General features: G+C 41.5%; 1 protein-coding gene and 1 long non-coding RNA gene across 6 annotated transcripts in view; one reads left to right on the top strand and one right to left on the bottom strand.

Annotated features, from left to right (window-relative positions):
- Nucleotides 1–14,509, bottom strand: part of RPS6KA3 (ribosomal protein S6 kinase A3) — an 80,809-nt gene extending 66,300 nt beyond the window's left edge. For 2 of the 5 annotated variants that reach the window (XM_074814679.1, XM_074814680.1), the window contains exons 1-2: nt 14,256–14,509; nt 34–90 (exon numbers count right to left, since the gene is read on the bottom strand). In XM_074814679.1, coding sequence (XP_074670780.1) covers nt 34–90; nt 14,256–14,327 — 129 coding nt within the window. In that variant the 5' untranslated portion in view covers nt 14,328–14,509. The remainder of the gene's footprint in view (nt 1–33; nt 91–14,255) is intronic. The other 3 variants (XM_074814678.1, XM_074814677.1, XM_074814676.1) reach the window with 3 other exon arrangements.
- Nucleotides 14,510–14,678: 169 nt separating this feature from the next.
- LOC141919337 (uncharacterized) lies at nt 14,679–19,342 on the top strand. The gene is made up of 2 exons (XR_012621940.1): nt 14,679–17,436; nt 18,983–19,342. It is a non-coding gene; the product is annotated as an uncharacterized LOC141919337 (long non-coding RNA).
- The last annotated feature ends 4,836 nt before the right edge of the window (nt 19,343–24,178 follow it).

Raw genomic sequence — 24,178 nt, 5'->3', positions numbered from 1 at the left:
TACCTATCTTTATTATAACCATCTTCTACTCACTGTTTGTGGGTTGATATCATCTTCTCCCATAGGTTCATCCACAATTTGCTGTCCATTCTATAAAAAACAGACACAGCAAGTTACTAGAATGCTGAATCCAAGTACAGAAATAACTATATTGCAGATGTGCTTTTATAGCATGCTACTGTACAGGATCAAGTGTTCTCTTCTCCACATTCTATTAAAAAAAAAAAAAAGTCATTGAAAGTAAACACAGAAGACTGCGTATTCCTGGCACACAATGCCACTCTTGCTTTGATTCTCATGTATTATCAAATTGAATGAAGTCACAGTGAGAAATAGATAAAACCATCTGGCATTTGAAGCCTTACTACTACACAGCTAGACATTATCTTCCACTACTACAACTTCTGCAAGAGTTAAACCTGATCAAGACTGAACAGCAAAAAAGCCACAACAATGAACAGATAAACATGTTCTTTCTAAAAGCAAGACTTTATGTAGCATGTCAGTCGTTACTCTACCATGACTAATTCAAGGACATTTATAACTACAGTACAGCCTTATAAAAAATATGAACTTCATTAGCCAGTATTTACTACTTTCTGTACTTTTCTAAGGACCATTCTAACAAGTCATACAGAAATAGGCTTTTGAACTGGAAATTTAGCCATATAAAGTTTAAAAAAGGTTAAATACCTTGTTGGGCAACAAATGCTTTATTTTCCTTGTCAGTGATACTATACTTGAAGACCCTCTAAGAGACATTTTTCCTAGAAAGACTTGCTTACATAACAAGCATGAATATTAGTGAGTTATAAGCAAAAAAAATGTGCTTCCTAAGTTATGCTATGGGTTATCACCTGGGCATTAATTCTTTGATCCTAAACTTTAACAGAAATCCAATATGATTTTAGAAACAAATGAAAAACTATTAAAAAAGGTTACATTTCCCATAACTACTCGAGGCAGAATTTAAGTTCATTTGTGCATTGTTTCCCTAGAGGGCACAAAGCCTAATTAATCTATTTTTCAGAACATAATCTACTTGAAGTTACACGCATGTATGGATAAATATTTTCTAGATGTTAGAAAGTTAATAAAAGCTGCTCAGAGAATCAGAGATTGTAGCTTCACTCTACACCTTCCTTCCCACAGTTCAGTCTTTCAGCAGACTTCTAGTGTGGAACCTTCCTAGCATTTTTCTGTAACAACTTTTGATTAATAGTCTTCCAGCTTGCACATGGCTGGAGGAGAATCTTTTATATGAAGTGACAGATGTCACTGATGTGAAGTAACCACTTATGAATTCTAATTTTCAAATATTGCAAACACACTGAATGTTCCATCTCAGATGATTACCAGCTCTCTACCAAGTTTTCTCCTGCACATTTTTTTGCTAAAAGATGCAGCTGGATAAAGCTAAATTATGACAATTATGGGTTGCCAAAATATGACACATGCTTTTTTTTTTTTTTTTTTAAGGGGGTGGGGAAGGAAGGGAAGAAGGTTGGGCTTCTGATTGTCTCTCCAGTGCTGAATTCTGGCACATGGTAGCACTGCCATTTTCTCATCTTAACTGGCTTCAGGAAAATACTAGAGACTTCTGGTATGATTCTAGTCTACTCTAGAAGTCATCTTTCCATGATGGAGGACTAGAAAGAAATGAGCTTCACATGTTATAGGTTACTACAGAGGTGAATATAATCTTTATAAACTGTCTCAATTATGGGAAGTCAGTAAAACCTACTAGTTGTACAGCTAATGGTAATTTGATGAGATGATGCTCCAAAAAGCTTAAATTGCCCTCACTGTAGCATCTTTTACTTATAGTGTACAGGCAGCTAATATTCTTCCTTAAGATACATAAAAAGTTGAAATTTTTAAAGCCTGTAAAAAACCAGCTTAGCTAAGTAACAGAAATTAGTATTTTTAATAAAGCCTGTTTACAAGGAAGCATATTGTGTCTACATATATCATTATCATCAAGGCCACAAGTCATATACTTTCCCTTTTCTCAAATCTACAGCATATATTTAAATTAAATTAACATTTGTATTTTAGCTACACATCTGTATATTCTGTTCATGCAACAAGACAGCTTCCAAACTACCTTGGCAATATTAAAAAAAGAGAAGAAAAACAGTAGAACAAATAAGTCAATTGACTTTAGCCAAAAAGGAGGAGTCTAAAATGTCCTAACAACTAATGATGGCTAAACTCCGGGGCCCAAAATACTGCAATTTGTGTATCAAAGCCATGTGCTCTAAACTGACTCCACATGCAGATTTTCAGAAATGGTTGTTGTAGCAGGAATCACTATTCTGCTCAATAATAATGTACATTAACTGCAGACTAAATAAGAATTTACTACACAGTAAGCTTTGAGACTTCACATTTATTATTTTGAGGCAACCGAAATGTAGTTGAAAGTGGAATACACTATCGAAAACTTGAGACAAGCCTGTCTTTGAAGACAAAAAGGCGAGATCAACCTCTGTTTTTAAAAAGGCTCTAATCTTTAACCTCATTGACTTTTTCAACAGTTTATCAGCCTACCAGAAAAAAACCAGCAAACTTTCGCAATGCAAATGAACTATTTTGTACAATCTGGTTTTCCTGTTTAATCCTGCATTGCTTTCAGTTACTTTTCAGCTGAAATCAAGCAATGCATTCCAAACTCACTTATTAGAACTAGGAACAAACTCAAGAAATCAGCATGTGCGCCACGCGGTCATGTCTGAGCCAGATCACTGGATTAGCAAGATCTTTTTAAATAGGTCTACCCAAGCAATGATTATGCTAAAGGAATCACTGGATGGTAGAACCAGTTTTTCTCAGAACAGTCTGAGCCATGTAAGGTAAAGAAGAATATGTATATATGATTTAAGGTTTGCTGATATATGATACTATTTAATGTAAAGCAGCTGTGTATTCAGAAAGGCTGCAAAGTGTACTGCTTTTCTAATGAGTTAAAACGTAAAGCCAAAGGGTTCCTATCGGAACTGGCAATATTTAAACCACTGTGGAGCAAGGAGGTCAGCAGCATGCTTAAGAGGTGAGCGAATGAAATAGGTTCCGTTTTGCTGGGCGTAGACTCCCTCCAGTATTTAACTAGAGCCAAGGACATGTCTCGGTGACATAACAGATTGGGACTAGATATAACAGTCTAATGAAGACAGAACAAGAGAAGGCTGAATATATCTTTCAAATGTACAGACTGGTCTAATTCAAAAGACAGAGACTCTAGACCTTCATTATTGCTCAGCTGCACGCCTCCCATAGTGGGACACTAAGCAAGCAGAATGGATCAAGGATCTGGTTTCCAGTACTCTGGCTCCAAAAGTAAAACATATTTCAGGTGACCATACAAGAGAACTATAAGAAAAAGAACAGAAAAGGTCCACAGAAACTTTCTACTTACACCTAAACACATTAGCAATCAGTTTACACCATGGAAGGAGGGTGCACATCCCTTATAAAGGTAACCTACAAAATACTCTTCCAACCCACTCAAATTCCACTTCCGATTCTGTTTTCCAGTGGAAACAGCCACGTTAAGTTAGCTACAAATTTGACTCCCAAAAGCCTTTAAACCTGTTGCCACATTTCACTAAACTAGTAGAAATGAATACTTAAACACAGTTGTGTTTCAGCAGTTTCGCTGAAGGCACATGGACAGGAACACAGAAGAGATCCTACAGGCTCCCTAATTAAGCGTAAAGCAGACAAACATCAGGGAATCTGCACCAGGCAGCTGGTACATGAATGTCGTCCATATGAACCGACAGAACCTCTGACACAAAAGTCCATCAACTACAAAACAGGGAATCAACCACCAATATTTCTAGCAATCAAAAATTACACGTTTAAACCCACTGAACTCTTAGGATGTAATCAAGTACTTGATTTTCCTGGCAAAAAGACAGTTTAAAGAAGGCTTTTTGGTGTTTTGTTTTGGTTTTATTTGTTTGTTTTGAGTTTCTTGGATTTGTTTTGTTTTGATTTTTAAATTCAGATTATTTTACTTCTTGACCAGTAACACATGCCCATAAATAACTGCACTGGAAGGGACCAAGAGGTATTAAGTAGTGGCATATGTTTAGGTATTAGTATTGAGAAAATATAATCATATTACATCCTTTGTAAGAAAGGAGTACATCAAGAAATGTAGCCCACATCCCACCCACAATCAATTAATCACTTTTTGTAAAGTAGGGAAATATCCTGCACTCTACACACTACAAGTCTATATTGATCTACAGTCTTAATGTCACTCGTAAATTATTTTTTTTTTAAAATTATGATTCCAACATTTACTGCAAGAGATCCAATTCATCTCAGAAGTCTGGCAAAATTGTACTATCTTGGGCACCTGCACAATAAGCATAATGCTATTCCCATCTATCCTTCTGCTTAGCACTGGACCCACACGGGTAATCTTGTATGTAAAATACACCATCTAGCATCCCTAACAGCAACTTGAACTTATCAACTTGGTGCAGAATATCTTATTTTGATAATAATGTCAGGTACCCATCATTCCCATCACAGAGGTTTTTTACAGGTATTTAAAGTGTATTAATTGAAATATTAAGTGGACAAATCATTATGTTTCCAGTAGCACTCATTTTTTCCTATTTTTCCCATTAGTTTCATCAATAATCACAGAATCACAGAATGGTTTGTGTTGGAAGGGACCTTAAAGATCTTCTAGTTCCAAACTCCCTGCCACAGGCAGGGACACCTTCCACCAGCCGAGGTTGCTCAAAGCCCCGTCCAACCTGGCCTTGAACACTGCCAGGGAGGGGCAGCCACAGCTTCTCTGGGCAACCTGTTCCAGTGTCTCACCACCCTCACAGTAAAGAATTTCTTCCATATGTCTAATCTAAATCTCCCCTCTTTCAGTTTAAAACCGTTACCCCTCATCCTATCACTACACTTTCAGATAAAGAGTCCCTTCCCCATCTTTCCTGTAGTCTGCCTTTAAATACTGGAAGGTTGCTATAAGGTGTCTGTAGAGCCTTCTCTTCTCCAGGCTGAACCACCCCAACTCTCTCAGCCTGTCTTCATAGGGGACGTGCTTGACCATCTTCATGGCCTCCTCTGGACCCGCTCAAGTAGGTCCATGTCCTTCTTATGTTGGGGGCCCCAGAGCTGGACACAGTACTGCAGGTGGGGTCTCACAAGACCGGAGTGGAGGGGGAGAATCCCCTCCCTTGACCTGCTGGCCACACTTCTCTTGATGCAGCGCAGGATACAGTTGGCTTTCTGGGCTGTGAGTGCACATTGCTGGCTCATAGTCAGTTTTCCATCCACTGCTACACTCAAGTGCTTCTCCACAGGGCTGCTCTCAATCCACCTATTGCCCAGCCTGCATTTGTGCTTGGGATTGCCCCAACCCATGTGTAGGACCTCGCACTTGGCCTTGTTGAACTTCATGTACCGAGTGGTCCATCTATCAAATCCACATCTCTCCAATTGAGAGACAAGGATGTTGCATGGGACAGTGTTCAAAGCTTTGCACAAATCCAGGTAGATTACATCAGTTGCTCTTCCCTTATCCGCCAGCGCTGTAACCCCAGCATAGAAGGCCACTGAATTTGCCAGGCACGATTTGCCCTTAGTGAAGCCATGTTGGCTGTCACCAGCCACGTCCTTATTTTCCATGTGCCCTAGCATAGTTTCCAGGGGGACCCACTCCATGATCTTGCCAGGCACAGAGGTAAGACTGACTGGCCTGTAGTTCCCCGGGTCTTCCTTTTTTCTCTTTTTAAAAATGGAGTTATGTTTCCCCTTTTCCAGTCCTCAAGCTTTTGTCCCCAAAGCTTATTCAATATTAGACATCACCAAATATCTTCTTCCAACCCCAAAAGATCTCAGCTTTGCATTTAGACTATTGCTAGACTATTCTGGGATTTTAAGTATCCTCTCTGCCGACTATGAGTCAGTTATTTTAACACCCCTTATGAAATTGATAGTAGTTATAGCTTTTGGTATAATTCTTCTGCCATTAACCTCAACATTTCCTAATTATTAATATTGGGTTTGAGCATGTAAGTTAGCAACCAGTCTTTATATAATATAATGAACTCTGTTAATAGTATAACTATTGACTTTTCCATGTAATTGATGCCTTTTAGCAGAAACATGCCCCAAATTAAGATATAATTTTAAAAGTGTTATGTTCTTAGACTTAACAACTGTACAGATCAAGAATTATGAACTGTGTATCAGTGCAGGATGATATTTTGAGTACACAAACAAGCAGACAAGACGTCTGAATCACACCATTTAAAAATCATTATCTAGAAGTTTTAACATGCCAATGAGTAACATAGGTGATGATTTAACTATGCTTTGGAATTATAATTTAAATAAATTACCTGGATAAGTCTGAAGTTTGTCCAAAGTAATTCCTAGTTTTCAGCTACTGAGACTTCCAGACTTACCCAACAACTTTTAAACAGTTATGGGATTTAATAAAAAACATTTTTCCCCCTTTCCACCTTCTGAAATAAAGTTTAGGATACCAAAAATAAATATTTCAGAACACACAAGAATTTTTGGTATTATTTATTATTTAATCATTAAAACACTGGCCATATATAGATCTGAGCACTTACACTCTGGTGTTTTCAAGGGATTCTCAACTGACAGATAAAGCTCAACAACCATGTGATCCTTGAATTGAGTAAAGCTGTAACAATGCTTCTGGCTTGTTTCAGAGCAGCACAGAATACAGTATCCCCACTGAAACATTCATAACAAATTTGCTGTTAGCGACACAAGGCGCTGCATGGAACTACATTCAGTAAGAGTCTTTCAAACTGTACATGCTCAAACTTGCTATTCTAAGCAGCAATGATCTACCCTGAGAAAAAATTCATAGGTCCACAGAAAAATAGTTGAAAATAGACCGAGAGGACCTTGAGAGGTCATCCAATCTATCTCAGTGCACCAAGGCATGATCAGCTATTTCTACAATGTCGCTCACAAGATGTTTATGTCTAACCCCTCCTTAAGTCTTCAGTAATGGGAGTTTTCCAAATCTGTTCCAGTGCTTAACTAAAATATAAGGCTTTAATAGGATCTGAATTAATGACTTGTGCCCTAACTCCTGAGCTGTGAAGACACACAGATCTGAAGCACTTACCTAAATCCTGACCTGATTAAAACTTATTATATGTAAATAGCAGAAGTGAGCTATCATCTTAGACTTCTTTAGCTGTTCTTTCATAGCAGGTATTCAATACATTTTGCATATACTGTTAAAATAGTACACACGAGTATTAAAAACTCCTTACATTTTTTTGAAAAATCAAACAAAAAACTAAAGATATGAGTCTTTATTTTTATGAAACATAAAATTACTGCAAGTATTTCTTTTATATAAATCTTTGTTACTTCAAGTTCAGTAATTCCACATAATTTATTCTAAACTTTATTGACTAAGGTGACTGACTTCTTCCTTTTCTGAGTATTAAAAGAAACAGCAGGACATTGAAACTTGCCTCTCTGTAGACAATCAACCTCAGCTATAAGCCATTAATATGCAAATCAGTTAGATACAAAGCCAAACTTCCTTAAGTTAGGATACTTGGGCAACTATGTGATTTTGTAAGCCCTATCTACTTTACACTACCACCTTCTTATCTGACTCAATAGCATAGTTTAACAATACAGAAAAGCAGCTCCCTATCCTCCACTGCAATGCTTTCCTTGGCACTGGCATATGTCCAGCCCTATGTCAAGTCAGGTCAGAAAAGGAAACTAAAAAAACATTTGCAGCTTTCAGTGAGTTTACTTCTCTGAATTAACTCAGCTTGAAGTCAGACAAATGCCATTGCACTATCCAAGACACCAGACATATAGTACCAACCACTTGCTGTAGCTAAAACAAGCTCCAAATTGTGTATGTTCATTTGTTCAAGGAAAAAAAAAAAGGGGGTAGGGAAGTGAAATTTTCATATAGTTCCTTACCTGTATGGGTGGTAAATTATTACACTTAACACATCAATTCAGCAGCCTTCGTAAAGAAAAAAGAAAACAAATACCACACCACCTATTCTCTGTTCATCTGCACCAAAGAGGAAGAAGAAACATACTTCAATACATCCAACCATTGCTGCACATATGAAAATAAAAGTAATTCCTTCTCTGCTCACAGACGTTATCCTAGGAGTGCCTCTAGCACCTGACAGCACACAAATCTTATTATGAAGACTATATTTGCATGAGAAGCAGGTACATTTCATGGTCACTGCCTCCTGCAGTGCCAGGCCTATTGAAATGCCCTGCACCTGCCTGGGCCCCTTCAAAACAGGACCAGGGCACACACACAGGAGTATGTGCCACATCCTTCCCCCGTGAGTCGGGAGCAGCTGACAGGCACAGCAAGGCTGTGTGCTGCAATTCCTTACAAAGCAGACACAGGAATCTCTTTGCATGATAAATGACAAAGGTTGAAATTTAATATTGAAGTCAACTAAAGCATTACTCATTTATGGTCATTTTGTCATTTAGCTATTTTAATAAATTCTATTAAGGAGAGAGACCGAGCTATGGAGCAACTTCACTCTTTCCTAAAATTCATGATTTCCAAGCTGACTACACAACAATTGTCAAATGCTGGAAGGCAGGAGGAGAAAGACTCCCCATTAAGTAAAAAAAAAAAAAAAAAAAAAATTGTTTAACATTCAATCCTGAATTCTAACAGTAACTAATTTTGGCAATCACATTATATAAGGAATAATACAAATAATATTCATCATGGTCTGATTACATCCTGAAACCACCCCTTTTTGAGCCTGCAGGACAAAGAAGATTTTATTTTTCAAAGCTGTGGTTCGCTGGACCAATATACCATTTCTTCACAATAAAATACCATTTCTTCACATCTTCTGTATATGCTTAATCATGTTCCAATAAATTAATGCTTGAAATTAAATGTTAAATGGAAATTTAATTAATTAAATTAGGTTAAATGGAGGCTTAGAAATTGTGTCAGAAAACAGACCAAGATAATAATAATGTATTTAGAAGACACGTGCTACTTTTTACACAATTGAATTGCTTCACTCAAAAAAAAAAAAAAAAAAAAGCAGCACATTTCCTCCAAAAAGAGTTAAGTGGAGCGTTAAGCCTACCACAGGGGGTTCCTTGCATCAAAGGGAACATATGGTAACTGTTACTGATAAGAAGGAGCTAGCAGTAACTTTGTGGTTGAGCCACTGGAGTAGGTCCCTGGAAATCAGCGTTCACTTCCTAGCTCTAGAACAGACCTCACAAATGATGCTAGATGGGGTCACTAAGCTGTTGAGCTTCATTTTCCCATCTGTTACACAGGATTTCCACACCCCCCCCCCCCCCCATTTCCAATGGGTGACACATTTAATCTTATTTCAGAGAATAAGGAGAGAATAAGTAGCACCATATCATGTATGCAAGCATATAGCACAATACTTGCAGTAATCAACCACACTTCAGTTGGTCTAAACTTAAAAAGTCCCTGAAGATATTCTAACCTATCCAGTTTTACTGATTAAATTATTCCCCTCTATGAAAGTCACAAAGACTGAAAAAACAATTACAAGGTTATACTCTTGCTGAATATCTGCTTAGAAGTTTCATTACTGGAATACAGCTATGAATTATATTAAAAAAACTGAAACACAACACCACCACCACCAATCCCCCAAACAACCTAAACCTGGTATCTTGAATGAGTTCTTAAAGTTCATAGATCTGCCAACTGCCAAGATCAATCAACTCATAAAGCTAATATTTTGGGTGTGCAGGAATAATTAAACACCTACCTTAGTCTATGTATCATTGTGAATCAAAGTCAAGCATTTGAAATGACAAACAACTACGGTTAGCGTGACAGATCACAATCAATTCAAAGACAACAGACACGCCTTTAAACATGTCAGTGCTTACATCTACTTTGTGTTAGATGTTCCAGCTGTGGCAAGAAATATTATGTATGCTATAAGGAACAAAACAATAACAAGCTAAGAACTGCCGATGTCATACTAACAGAACAATTCAAGAAGTCAAACTTAACACCTTCCATGAGGAAATCAAGAGCTGCAGAGCGCACACAATACTGCATGAAGGTACTAAATTCAGCAGAGTGAAGCATCTGCCCACTCCCACCCCAGCCAGCTGAGAGCAGGAAATCAGTACTATGTCACATAGTACAAATGTGTTAACTAAAACCAAAGCAGGTAAATTTGTACCATTAAGAATCTGAAAAAGCTGAAGAAAAAACCCCACACACCTAAACATCTTTCATGCAGATGATATGTTTCTCAAGACAGTATTTACATATATATAACATCTGTTATCTGTCTATCACAGCAGTTTGTGGAATACAGGGTATACTACTTATTTAGATGAGAATTAAATTGCCAAGTGCCACTTTCAACCCAGTGTAAGAAGTGTCACTCCACAAATCTGGGAAAAACCCAGATTTCAGAATGCACTGTACTGACAGCAGGGATGTATGAGAAGTGATAGGAGAGTGCTGCAGAGAATTCTGTCTTATGATGGAGAGACAACAGTCTTCAAAATCCACATAGACCAGTCCATTTAGGTGATTCCACTTTGGCTCTGAATTGTTTACCTGTGTTGGCTATACCAGAAATGACTGCAAATACAGCCTTTGTTCCTGTGGAACATAAGTACAACACTGATTATACAGACTAGTACAGAATGTAAAGAGACAATCACAACTGCAGCCTCATGTCTACAAGTTGCAAGACACGTGACAAATTTCAGATTCCACGCCAGAATATACACTGACGGAGAATGTCACCCTGACATCAGAATGGAATTACAAAGCAGAAATTACATTATACCAGATTCTTTAAAGCATCAGTATGACCGTTACATGCACCCTTGTCTTGTGCAATGTTCAAATAATTCTGGATACAGAAGATAAAACAAGGAATTCTGCAAAAAGAGATTCATACCATAGATGTATTTAGTCACCTAAATAGGTGATCATAAATCCCCTGTCAAGAGCAGTGGAAAAACCTGAACTTTCTCCACAGCCAATTTAGAGCACCTAGATTAAAGCTCCTAAGGATAGATAGCACAAATGCTTCCCAGAAAGTCTAGCAAACAGCATGTCCTTACAATGGCCAGCTCTTTCAACATACAGGTGTTCCAAAATTTGGCTGCCATAACTGAATTCATTCTCCTCCAGTCGATGCTAATATGCATTGCTGGGAGTACAGATCAAAGGATCAGGCTAGTTATTCAGGCATTCAAATACAAAATAAAATAATCAATACTTAATTTGCTTGAAAGCAGATGAATTGAAGTAACAGGCACATTCTCACCATGAAAAACAAACCTATGCTTGTTATAAATCTTGAGTAGACCCTGAGTCAATAAAAGACAGCATCATTGCACAGGCTTTAAAGGTGTTGTGATTTAAAACATGAAACATTAAAAACAAAACCAAGCCACATACTACTATACTATATAGACAAGTTATGTTTAAAATAGTGTAACAACTTTACATATTGAAAAAGCTGTCAGAGATGCAACGTGGATTGCTGACCTATTTGTACCTCTACAACCAGAAGTCCTGCAACTGATCTCTGAAAACTATAAACCCATATTTTATCTAAAAAAAAAATTGTTTGCATTATTTCCTAAGAAGGACCTGCTGTCCTGAACACCTGAATTACAGAAGCTATTTATGGTTAACTATACTGTCTTCCAAAATAATGCTAGTTAAAGGTATTCTATTCCTCCTACTAAACTTGCTCACACATCACAGCATATCACCTCCTCAGTGGTACTACTATAAAACCAGATACAGGACTGCACTGGGAAACAAATAAAAAAATTAATCCAAATAAAAACTCAATGAGTTGTTAAGCAAGGAAAGTGTCCGATCTGAGTTTTAAAGCTCAATAATTTGTAATTCCATGTGGATAACAGTGTTACAAGAACTGTCAGCAAATCTGAGAGGTTAGCAGAAACTTACCTCCCTCAGTATTACAGCTAAAGACATTATTACTATTAAACTATAACTGAAATCACAAGGAGTTTCCAGGTGGATGTAAAAAAATTTTTTTGTCCAAGGAAACTCCTGCAGGATAAGGTCTGTAAGTAGGCTATTGCTATGCTACAAACAAACACAACTCATGCAGATTGAAAATGTGAGTTATGTATTTAGGTCATTTGTTTATGTATTAAACTTATCTATTTTCATTGAAACATCTTTTCTTAAAGACTCATTTCAGGTAAGCAACCTATTTAAGTCTACCCTTTTCCTTTTGAGGGTCATCTGAGAAGCTTTTACAAGTACAGTCTGGTCTTTTCAAGAACTGAGTGTTTATTCTAGACTAGGGCCTTAAAGTGCAAACCTGTCAGTTCACTGCTGTTTCATATTTTGTTAGCGGTCCTAGAAAAATTTTTGGTGATAAACTGCTGTAGACTCATGTAAGTGTTTATTTTTTTTACAAAGAGGTAAAATACACTTGTTTCAAGAAGTTTATGACAGCAGTTTAAAAATACATCCTGTCTGAAATACACTAAAACAAGTAATAAAGTATGATTAATCATGCACATACATACATTTCAAATAATGTAATCTATTTTGACATCTTTCCATCATATATACCATCATAGAAGTTACACAGACTACAGGCAGTGAGCATGGAAGACTAAAGTAACAGTTAAGATCTTTTCTCTAAATTATTAGTCTAGGGGGTCTTGCAGAAACATCTCTCCTATCCCCTTCTACACCGCCCGCAAGCATTACACCACTGTTGTAGCTACTCCCCATTAAAAATAAATAAATTGTCTAAGATCACCACTTCAGAAGTCAGTGAGTAACTGGCAAGAATTTAGAAGTAACTACAGTAACTAGCAAGAATTTAAAAGATATATCTGCCTGTCAGATTAGAACCGAAATTATTCTGACCCCCAGAGATGCAATCACTTTAAGCAGAAGACTTAGACAAACATCAAAAGGACACATACTTCTGATATGGGAGAAACTTTGCATTGGTGTCTCTCTTTGCTTTGCTCACTATGGAGTAAGTTCTAACCTAGCGACTAGTTGTGAGCTGGCCCGAGTCCATACCGCTCAAGATCAGCATCACTTGAAGCAGCCTGGCTGCGTGTCAGCTGGAGCAGATTCAGGTAGACGCTGCACTGTCAGAAGCAGGTATTTCTTTTCAGATGGGAGTCTGGTCGCAAACTGGCACATGCATTGTGGGCTACTAGGGAATCACAGAGCAAGCATAACTGACTGTGTAGGTGTAGTGTTTACATAGATCCAAACCAACACAGTAGTACAGTGTAGGAAAAAATGAAAGTAACTGAAGGCAGCTATGGCCTCGGTGAATCTAATTTCCAGCCACTCTCATTATCTCTGCCTAGGAAAGCTGACACGCGTCCTCCCTAACAAGGGCAGGAGCACAACGCGAACTCCCCGCTACGAACAGCAGGAAACCACACTGCGCGGCATCTCAAGGATGTTCCCATAAACGCCGCCAAGCACAAAGCTTCACCCATGCGAAACGTCCCTGCGGTTTCCCAAACGCTTGCGAAACTGCAGAGACAACCCCATCCTGCTTAGATAAGGGGGCAGCGGCACCCGGGCGGGGACGGCCCTTGGCCGCCGCAGGGGGAGCAGCGGCAAGGCGAGGGCGCCGGGCAAGGTGAGGGCAGGCCCCGGCCCTCCCGGCCGCCCCCCCCACCGCAGGCTCCCGGGCCGCGCTTGCGGAGGCGGCGGGGCCGCCCCGGGAAGGGAAACTCGCCGTGACAGTAACCAGACACCGCGCTGGAACAAAAGCGCCCGAGTCGGCCGCCGCCGCCGGAGCAGGTTACTCCCTCCCGGGAAAGGGGGCGGAAGGGGAGGGAGCGAACCGGGAGCAGCCCGGTCCCGTGAAACACGCCCCGAGCCCCAGAGCGGGGGAGTCCCGGCCGGTCCCGGCCCTGAGTCAGTGCCCCGGGGAGGAAGCGGCGCGCAGGGGCCGGCCGGGCGGCAGGCGCCAACGTTCACCCCGCGCTGCCCGCCCGGGCGGCCCAGGGGCTCGCTGCCCCGGTCCCCCGCTGGGCCGCTGCCCCACCGACCCCCGGCCCCGCGGTCGCCGCGCTGCCCGCCCCGAGCGCCCGCGAGGGCAAACTCTGCCCGTCCCTTGAGCGGCGGCGGCAGCGGGAGCCCAGGTTCCGTCCCCTCCTCACAACTTTCCCCAGAGCACACACATTCCCCTCCGCCCGCCCCGTACCTCGGTGCTGCTCTCGGCCGTGCTCTCCACAGCCATCTTCTGCCACGGGTCCGCCAGCTGCGCCAGGGGCATCTTCCCCGCCCGGCTCCCGCAGCCTCCGCGCTCCGCTTTCCCGCACCCCGGCGGCAGCGGCGGCGGCAAGGCAGGTAACGAGCCCTCTGGAAGGCGAGGGACGCCCCGGCTGGCTCTAACGGCGACGGCGGCTCCTGCGGCGACTGCTGCCCGCTGCCGCCGTCCGTCCTCCCGTCCCTCCCCCCGCCCCCTCCCCGCTGCCAGGCGGAGCCGCGCTTCCGCCCTCCCCCCTGCCCGCCGCTCGGGCCCGGCTTCCGTTCACAACATGGCGCCCGGCCCGTACCTGCCCGCCCAACGGCGTCTGCGCGCGCCACCGCCGGGCGGGGCCCCCGCCGCCCCGGCCCTCACGGACCGCAGGTGCTGGGCCGGGCCGGGCCGCGGGGGCTGGGGGCAGAGAGGCGCGCCCGGCTCAGTGGGAGGCGGCGGCCGCGCACGGCGGAGCGGAGCGGAGCCGAGCTGCGGGAAGAGACTGGAGCGCGGCGCTGCTAGAGGCCCGGCAGGACCGGATCAGTCGCGGGCGCGGTGATGCCGCCGCCCCTGGCCGGCGAACGGGTGAAGCGCTCGGTGACGGCGGGCGGCCGGGCCGGTGCGGGGCCGGGGCTCCCGGGGGCGAGGCTTGTCCGTACTCCGCTGCTGCCCGGCCTAAGTCGTTTTGCCGCGCGGGGCAGCGACGGGCAGGTCTGCTGGGTTGAGGGGTGACAGCGACCGAGGCGCGGTCCTTGATAGGACGTGCCTGTGTGGGGTTTCACCCTTGGGGCTGCCGCGTTCAGGAGTTCCCCCGGCGGGAAGGGCTGTTAAAGCTGCGTTGGGAAGCCCGGCCAGCGCCCGGGTTTGCCGCTGCTCAGGCAGATGAGCTGGGGGGAATGGGAGAGACGAAAAGCTTGTTTGTACAAACAGAAGAAAGGGTGGAGAAGTTGGGAGGCGAGTGGCGATGAGGAGGAAGACGTAGTGTTGTGCAGAATATCATTAGGCGAAGAGGGAAAGGAATTGAGATGCAGGAAATTTTGTTTGTATCAATACCATTAAAGTAGTGGTTGGACTACATGAGTAAGAGTTGCCTGAAGCGGGAAAGTCGTACTTCTCCAGGCCAAGAGACGTGAAGATAAAGCTGTCAAACCCCACAGGTTCTGAAAACAGCCCTTATTTTACTTTTTATTCTCAGCTGCTGCTTAGTATGCGAACAGCTGACAAACATATATGGAGATCCACGAATGTGCACAGTCTTACAGGGTTCTCTTAAAATGTTAAGCACTGTAATAAACACCCATCCTTTTGCAACGTCAAATGGCTTGGCTGATGCAGAAGAATCCTTGAAACATTAGACCAGCAGCTGAAGTTGGGTACTGGTGTCAGACGTCTTGCTGTTGAAGCCAGATTTTTCAGAGCTGTGTTTGAGAAGGCCAGTTCGTTTTCAACAGCCCCCACTGTCCCCAAGCATTTCTAGATTTTGACAGATCACGTGCTTTGTTTCATCCTTGATAAAAGTTAACATTCTTTAAATACTTGGAGTAGTTTTTGGGGTGGGAGGAATAGAGAGAGTGCTAGTAATTAAAAATGTGTGTGTGCACAGGCACACACTACTGTGATGAACACAGGCTACTTCTGTTTCTGCTTGGTAGCATTTTTGATCCCACTTTATATTCATGTAAGCATAAATAACTACAAAGAGGTACAAAGGACTGTATAGGCAGTTGCTTGTAATGAATCAGGCTTAGGCTGGTACGACAGAGGCTTCCATCCATATCTGGAGTAAAAGGACATAGTTTGAGTGGTCACTTGAAGCCATCACCACTGCCAGGAGAAGCAGCTGTGCCCTCTCCTCTTGCTCACTGCTGTTGGGTCTGGCCCTTGCATCAGCCTCTTTTAAAGTGGTGCAATTGCTTGTACTGCCACGTGGTTTGTTAAACCGGGAAACAGATCTACATCAAAACTAACCCTACCCTTTTTACCTTCTGTTGTCCTCAAAAAACCCCCCACCAACAAGCCCTATCAAAGTTTAAGGTTGAAGAGAGGTCAGGACTACTTCCATTAAAACCAGGGGTAATTTGCAAAACTCTGGCCAGTTACTGGTATGAAATTTAGAACAAGGTAATAGAAAACAGATAATTCAGTAGTGCTTGGCAGCTTTTATGCTTAATAACAAGGAGTAATTTTTTGGTAGTCTGTTCAGTACAGATCACTTCAGTCTCAAACTGGCTGCTGGAATGTTGACTAGAAAACTCATATTCACAGCAGTCGTACATCATGTGTTTGACACACAAATCAGGACTTCTTAAAAAATCCTCGAGTTCATGTAAAAATCCATTATGAAAAAATGTTTCCATCCATCCCTCAGGAAACATCAGTTTCTGTTCCCTCACAGGGATAATTTGCCTTACATTATCAAATCTCATGCATTTGTAACTGCATCAGCTACAGAGTCAGGTACATACATCTGAGATGTGCCATTAGGGGGAAGAACCTGAGCAGCTGAAAGGTGACAACCACAGCAGGAAAAAAACCCTAAACCTAAGCTTGCATTTAACATAGTTCAAGCAATCCTTCTTTATAAGACTTCCTTCCTCTAAATAAAAAATTCCGTGATCTCCTCTTTTCCTTTCATAGTTGTCTAGTCCTTTCCTGCCTAGGTACCTATTCCAAATTATGTATTTGAATTAGAAACTCTTTTTAGAAGGAGAGTGGGTGTTACATTTCAGTTAGCATCTCTAAATTTTATGTGTTGGTCATCTTTTGTCCTTCCCTGTGTGCGTCCTATGAATCCAGAAAAAACAAGCAAAGATCTTATGCGCTAGCATATAAAAGGGCTGCAAACAACAGAAGTCTGACCTTTTCCCAGGCACTGAAGTACAGAGGATAGGCAGAAGTATGCCGTTTCATTGTTTAGGGGTTTAAGTATTATCACACCACACATTTAAATTTTATAAAGGAGAAAGCTGCATCAGGATTTTAATAGGAGCTACTATGCAAGAACAGACTTCAGGGCAAGAAAATCATCTGGAAATTGTCTCCATGGGGAAGAGAAACACATCAGTTAATCTGTGGAAGATGCGGGGGATTCTGACTTTCAGATCCTGCTAAGCTCAGAGTTGGATCATCCTCCCAATGAGAGGTAAGACGCTGAAGATACTTTGCCTCGAGACAGCAGCTCCTATTTTTCATTCCTTTTGTCTTAGGTCAAAACGAGATCGTGCTTTCACCTGTGGCAGCAGACCTTTCCTTTTACCCTCTTTCCCTCCAGGCACAGCCATCACTACTTGACTGCAGTCACCACTAATAACTGTCTGTCACCAGACTCGGTTGTGTGGGTTGATTTCACCTTTGCATAAGTGGTTGCAATCATATTGCATCCACATAGTTGTTTTACATGCATTGCAGCAGAAAATTTGATCATGTTTGTTAGGAAAAAGATAGCATATGGCACTGAAATGACAGTGCTTTATAAAATCCTGTTAACCTGTCATCATGTGAATTAGGTGGGCTTCACAGGCTGCACCATATTTTGATCTCACTTCTAACAAATATCACTGAAATGGCACCCTATTGAAAGGGAGACATCAGCTTAACAGAACTTAACTGTCCCCACGGAAGGCGTCTTGATGTGTAAGTGGCAGAAATTGGGGAAGCTTGCTGATGGTCAGTGGTCTAATGCTTTGCCTAGCTTTGAAGTAGTACCTACTTACTCTTTGCAATTAAGGCAGAATTCATGGCAGAGTTAGTAAGTCACCATAGACATACCCAAAAAATAAATATAAACCAGGATTAGTTTGCTAATATTACTTGCATTTTTAAAATACAAATAAAAGGGGAGAAAAAACAAAGCAAACTATTTATGGCAACAAAAACCACAATCTGACACTCATCTAGAAGGTACTACACCTTCTAGTTTATTCTAGTATATTAGGTATGAATTGGAATGCAGTATCTCCTGAATTAAAATGAATAGAATATGAGAAAATAAATACATTCCAAAAGTGTGAAATTCAGTTACAAGTATTACAACCATAGTACTGAGGTGTATAATTTGAATTTAATGCACAAGAAAATATACAGAAGTTACTGTCCAAATTTACATGGGAAAAACCTCCAAGGAGTTAAAAAAAATCAATACAATTTATTTGTATAGCTAGTAGATGCAGAGAATCTCTTACTCTCAAGACACCTAGCAGATCACAAAGGACAATTGTGTTGTTTAGTAAGTCACTTAACATAGATGAGATTCAACTAAGGAGACTTAGTCTTTCTTAATGATGTTTTCAAAAGTGTGAAGAGGCCTTGATTGGAGAAGTGTAAATACATCCTGCCAAAATAGACTAAGAAAGCCTTAGTGATAATTAGAACTGGTTGCTCCATGCTTTAGTTGTAAATGTAAAGAACATCTCCTTAACCTCATTGGGATATTGAAAGAATGGTTTTACTGATGTTTGGAAAGCTGACAAAGACAGGGGGAGAGAGACAACAACGTGCTGCAAGAAGTTTCCAGCTGCTGTGAGTTGTCATAGCAGAGACACCAGAAGGATTCACTATACAAACCAGGGTTAAAGAGAGTTATAATCAATAATTAAAAAGGGAATAACTGAAATGAATGTCTATTGTATAGTAAGACTTGACCTGACCTTTTAAACAACATCTGCTGAAGGGTGCTTTCACCATTACAGGCCCCTGGATGATGGAATCATACAGGAATGCAAACATTTCCTACAATTTCCTCTGGCAGGCTCTTCTTTGAAGTCCTGATCCTGCTAGTATAGCAGAAGACGCGATAACGACAATAAGAATACTTCTATGTATATTAGAGATATGGTGTCTGACTCATCGCTTAAAACTCTAGCTTTTCTGGATGTATATATGTTTACATAAAATTGCATTGAAAGAGTAAAGGCTAATGGATCAGGCTTGATGGTATTACTGCTCTGAGTTTATCTGTGGTCATTATACTAGCAGGAAATATTGTGTCTGTGGTTTCTACATCCTGAGTGGAAATCTGGAATTCAATAAAATATGGTCTCATTACAGCATACCTGTCTCTTAACATATGTTCTCATTTTAGTGTTTCTGTACATACAGATAGTTGAGATTTATCTTCTGAATGATAAAGCTTATCCTGTTCACCCTAGAGTATGAGAAACCTGCTGCTGAGCTTTGAAATCTTACATGGAAACTTACTATCAAATACTGAACGCAAGTTGTCAGCCCATTATGGTGGGACATGGAGAAGCAGATCAGAATTTTAGATTGTCGTATTTTGAGACATAAAGGAAACAGAGTATGAACAAGGATCAGTCTCTGAGGGTTGGGGTTCTCCTGGCTTAAATATGACACAAACTAGCTGTTCACAAAAAAAAAGATAGAGGTGATTGAATAAGCTATGATACAAGACAGCATAGCAATCACAAATTTGTCAGCTTCACAAGTCACTGCTATACAACACACCAGGTCTGGAGGGGCCACAACATTATATATACCCTACCTGTCTCCTCCCCCAGACCTAGGAGCTTAAGGGTCACATGCCTTTCTATTACTACCAAATTAGGTCTGATTTAGAGTATACTGAGAAGCAAAGGCCAGTTTGTCTAGCTTTTTTGGGGTCTAACCTTACTACCTCAATTTCCTGATTTTATGTTCTCCCAATTAAATAGTTTTAACGTCCTTCCCCATCCCTTGGTCTCTTCAAAAGCTACCCACCAAATCATCTACTCTAACAATCTCACTCTTCACTTCCTTTTATAGATTACCCAGTGTCTCTTAGCCAAGAATCTCTTTTAAATCTAGAAAGCTTTACTTTCTTTTCCTGACCCTTAATTGCCCTCAACAGGATTCTCCTGACTGAGCTAACAGCTGTCCTTTATCCTTGACAACACCTGATCCTCATTCCCAGCAGTCTGCTGATCTTTTCTGAAATACCTGCTGTTGAAGTGATCAGACCTAAAAATATAGTTTGCTACCTCTACTGGTTTGAAAGATCCATGCATTCTCTCAAGATAGTTCACTCACTCTCCCACCAGCATCTTACATTTGTGCCTTGCTTTTCCCCTGTAGAGAACCAAGTGGTGCCTTTCAGAGGGGGGCCCAGCTTTGTGTCCAGCCACCATGTCCGTACATTTTCTACCGTGACAAATAAAACCTGTAGCATCACCATCGAATGTAAATCACTGTGGTGGTTTGACCTTGGCTAAATGCCAGGTACCTACCAAATTGCTCTATCACTTCCCCCCCCTTCCCCTTTGTTCTCAACAGGGCAAAGAGGGGAAAGAAAATAAGATAGGAAAAAAAAAACCCCAACCCTTGTGGGTAAAACAAAAGCAGTTTTAATATAAGCAAAGCGAAGCAAAGGTCCGCACATGGAAGCAAAAAAGAAAACATTTATTCTCTACTTCCCACTAACAGGCGATGTTGGGCCTTCTCAGGAAGCAGGGCTCCGATAAGCGTAGTGGTTGCCTCGGAGGACCAAGGGTGACCCCCCCCCCCCCTTCCTCCTTTCTCCCAACTTTATACTTGAGTAGACGTCATATGGTCTGGAATATCCCTTTGGTCAGTTCGGGTCAGCTGTCCTGGTTGTGTCCCCTCCCAAGATCTTGGCCACCCGTGACCCAGTACAATCACAAGGGATCGCAACTGTGCATGGTGTACAACAGGCAATATGTAGCATTTTCCCCATTTCCTTGTATGATGTTTGTTGTTCCACTGCAGCTGGGGAATTCCTGCCGTGAGCCCCGGCCTCCTTGTAATTCAGGTATGTGAGAGATTCACACTCCCATGTATTGTTGATATATGACTTCTGTGAAAAAGGAACTTTGCTGATGGTTGATTTATCCTGAAGTGTTTCTTCACCACTCAGTATGAGCTGGGGGTCGGCAAACTCCAAAACATTCTGGTACCCTTCCTTACCTCCTGTGGGTGATTTACTGGTGAAAAGGACAGGTGCCTACTCTGAATATGGATATTTTAGATCCGCAGCAGTCATTCCAGGAACATGTGATGACACAGTCTCCTGGTGAATGCTCATTATTCCCATCACACAAAGCCAGTGCTCACTGAAGGGGAGGCATGAACATAATGAAAGCCAGATCATTATCTGGAAGGAGTGAAGAGAAATGCGGTAGCTGAAACAACCATGTCTCCCTCGTGGGTACTGCACTCTGTCCCTACTGTGTTGACCCACTTTGCCCTATTTGATGGAGCAAAGACATCCTCAAGGCCTTGCTCTAGAGTTACAACCTTGCCAAAAGGAGTACCAAGATGAGGAGGCAGCAACATTTATCCAGTATTGCAGGGCAGCTGAAGACTGTGTTAAGACATGGTCCCTTATTTTGAGCTTTGGTGTTGCAAAAAGGTATGTATGTGACAGGTGAGTCAGAATTGGTAAAGTCTGTGCTGTCTGAGCTGTGAAAGGTTCTGGGCTATGGTGTGCTTAAGCTAAGAAGTGGTACGGACTTGACCTACTGCTAGATTGGGCAAGATACTGTAGGTGGAGGAGGGGAAGTTGTAGAAGATTTTTGGCTTGTTGGTCATTCTCCAGTAAGTGAAAAGGAAGGTAATGTAAGATGTAGGAGGAGACAAAAAGGGGACGCTGTGAAGAGGAGATGGCTCTTTAAACAGGGAAGAGGAAAAAGAGCAAAACAATTCTATAGAGCATATAAAGAGCTGTTGTGTCTTGGAAATGAATAGCCAGTTAATACTATGTAAGAATTTTTGTGTCAATATTTAGTGAATCACAGGAAATTGGAAAGGCTGATGTGTTAACAGTGATAAGCCATAGAGATGCTCTAAGCAATTGTAGAAATCTGCCAATATTTTCTTTTTTTAGAGTCACTTGATACCAGATTAATGAAACAAACAATCATTCAGTGTCTCATTAAATCCATTACAACCAGATACAATTTCCAGTGGCTTCAGCTAAATGTTTGCAGTGAGAAGCAAATTTTTAGCTCATGAGTGGGCCTACAAGTTAATAGAGTCTTTGGTATTACATCACCACAGACAGTAGAAAGGATTAAATGAGTTGTCAGGATTATATTCCTCCTCTACTGATTCACTTTCAGCAAAACTGAAACTTTATCTGACTTCAAAGAAGCTATTTTAAAAATCACAATTTTCAGGAAGGAATGACGTTATTTTGCCTGCTTCTCCAGAATGAACGCTCTTCTGCTGAGCACAAATGAGCTGCTTGCCCTAGTTGAACAAAAGCTACGATGAGGGCTTTGATCAGTGTTGACAGTGTTCCTGCAGTATTTCAGTGTCTCATTCCTTTGTGCTTTCTAGAACCACTACTAATGACGTTGTTTAAGAGAGTGTAAATTGCAATAAGATGGCCATCTCCAGAGAGTACTGAATTGGTCTGTTGCAAGGATTCTTTAATTATTAATTTCATTGCTACAGATTTTTTTGGTTTAATAGTTCCTCAGGACAAAGAGATCCCTTATGAGTGCCTTAAAGCACCACTCATCTATATTACAAAATTTGTCCACTTTAGTCCACAGAAACGCCTTTTACATTAGTGACACACCAATGCTCTTGTTTAATGGGTTACATTCCACACTGGGTTTATTTTTCCTTGGAGACAAGCAGGAAATCTGTCACTAATTTCCTTCTAGCCAGTTCTGACTGCCTTTTCTCAGTGCTCTTAATCCTGTGTACATTTATTTTTCTCCATTTTATCTTCTGAAGACAGACCTTGTTCTCTTAGCTTTGTTCTTGTGTTTCCTTCAAGGTATTCTTCATCCTTCTCACACAGCTCCAAGCTGGCACTTGGCAGAAGAAGCAGGTTGCCTGCGCTCCCTGCAATACATTCAGTGGATCTGAGGTGCTCACCCACCTTGTGTACTTCTATTTCCTCACTTACTACATCTCCTCTCTCCTGCCCAATCATTTTATTTTTACCTATCTCCACATTACATGTGATACATCCAAAACTTTGCTTCCCCTTTTCACACGTAATCCCTTTCTTTTAATAACTTCCCACTTACCGTGCAAGGAACCTCTCTAATCCCACTTGTCAAGTCATCAGCTCCTCATTAAATCGTGTACCTTCAGGAGCTGTGTATTTGCAATTCAGCATTTCCTGTCTGTTGCCATTGCCAGGACCTGCAGTCCAGTTGCTGCAACATTCTCATCACTTCACGTCTTATCACTTACGGACAAAGCCAGACTACTCCAATCTCTCTTGACATTTCCACACCTTCACTTCTTTCTGCTTCTTACTCAGGTTCATCTTCAAGGCTCAGCAGAACTCTGTCCTGGTTTATTCCACTTTTCTTATTTTATCCTTTACCTTGTTCGTCGTTCTGTATCCTTCTGCATCTTCTGTGCTACTGCTTCTCAGCCTCATGCATTTTTTATGTCACTCTGCGCTTCAGGCTTCTCACGTAGAAAGCCCTGCTCTTCCCCAAATTCCCTCGAGTCTTCTTGTATCCACCTTAACAGTGTCTCTCAGCCCCTGTCCCAGAAAGTGTATTTTTTCCAATTTAGAAAACTCTTCAAAGAGCAGCTTTTGTACTGTCAAAAAGCAGAAGTTTTTTCACCTCCACTTTAAAAGTAAGGAGTGCACTTGAGAGAGAGATATTTTTTCAGATGTAGAGCCACGTTCTATACTGTCCTCTGGGGCTCACAAGTTGGGCATCGAAGACTGACAGACTCCATATAAGGTCACTTTTGAACATTTTGGCAAATGGTTTAAACTCTTCCTTGTTTTATTTAGGTGCAATTCTAAAGTATTTGGAGGACTTGTTCCCACTTAATACAAGGGTAAAATTGCTGTAAACCTTATGTATGGGTGCTCTGCAAAGAAAGAAAAAAAAAGTTTTATTCAGTTACAAGCCTTTGAAAAATGCATAAGCACGGAATGACGATTGCAA

This window comes from Strix aluco, chromosome 2 (genome assembly GCF_031877795.1).
Source record: "Strix aluco isolate bStrAlu1 chromosome 2, bStrAlu1.hap1, whole genome shotgun sequence".
Classification (NCBI taxonomy): Eukaryota; Metazoa; Chordata; class Aves; order Strigiformes; family Strigidae; genus Strix; species Strix aluco.
The sequence above is the reverse complement of the archived record's forward strand: the minus strand, read 5'-3'. Positions and strand labels throughout refer to the sequence as shown.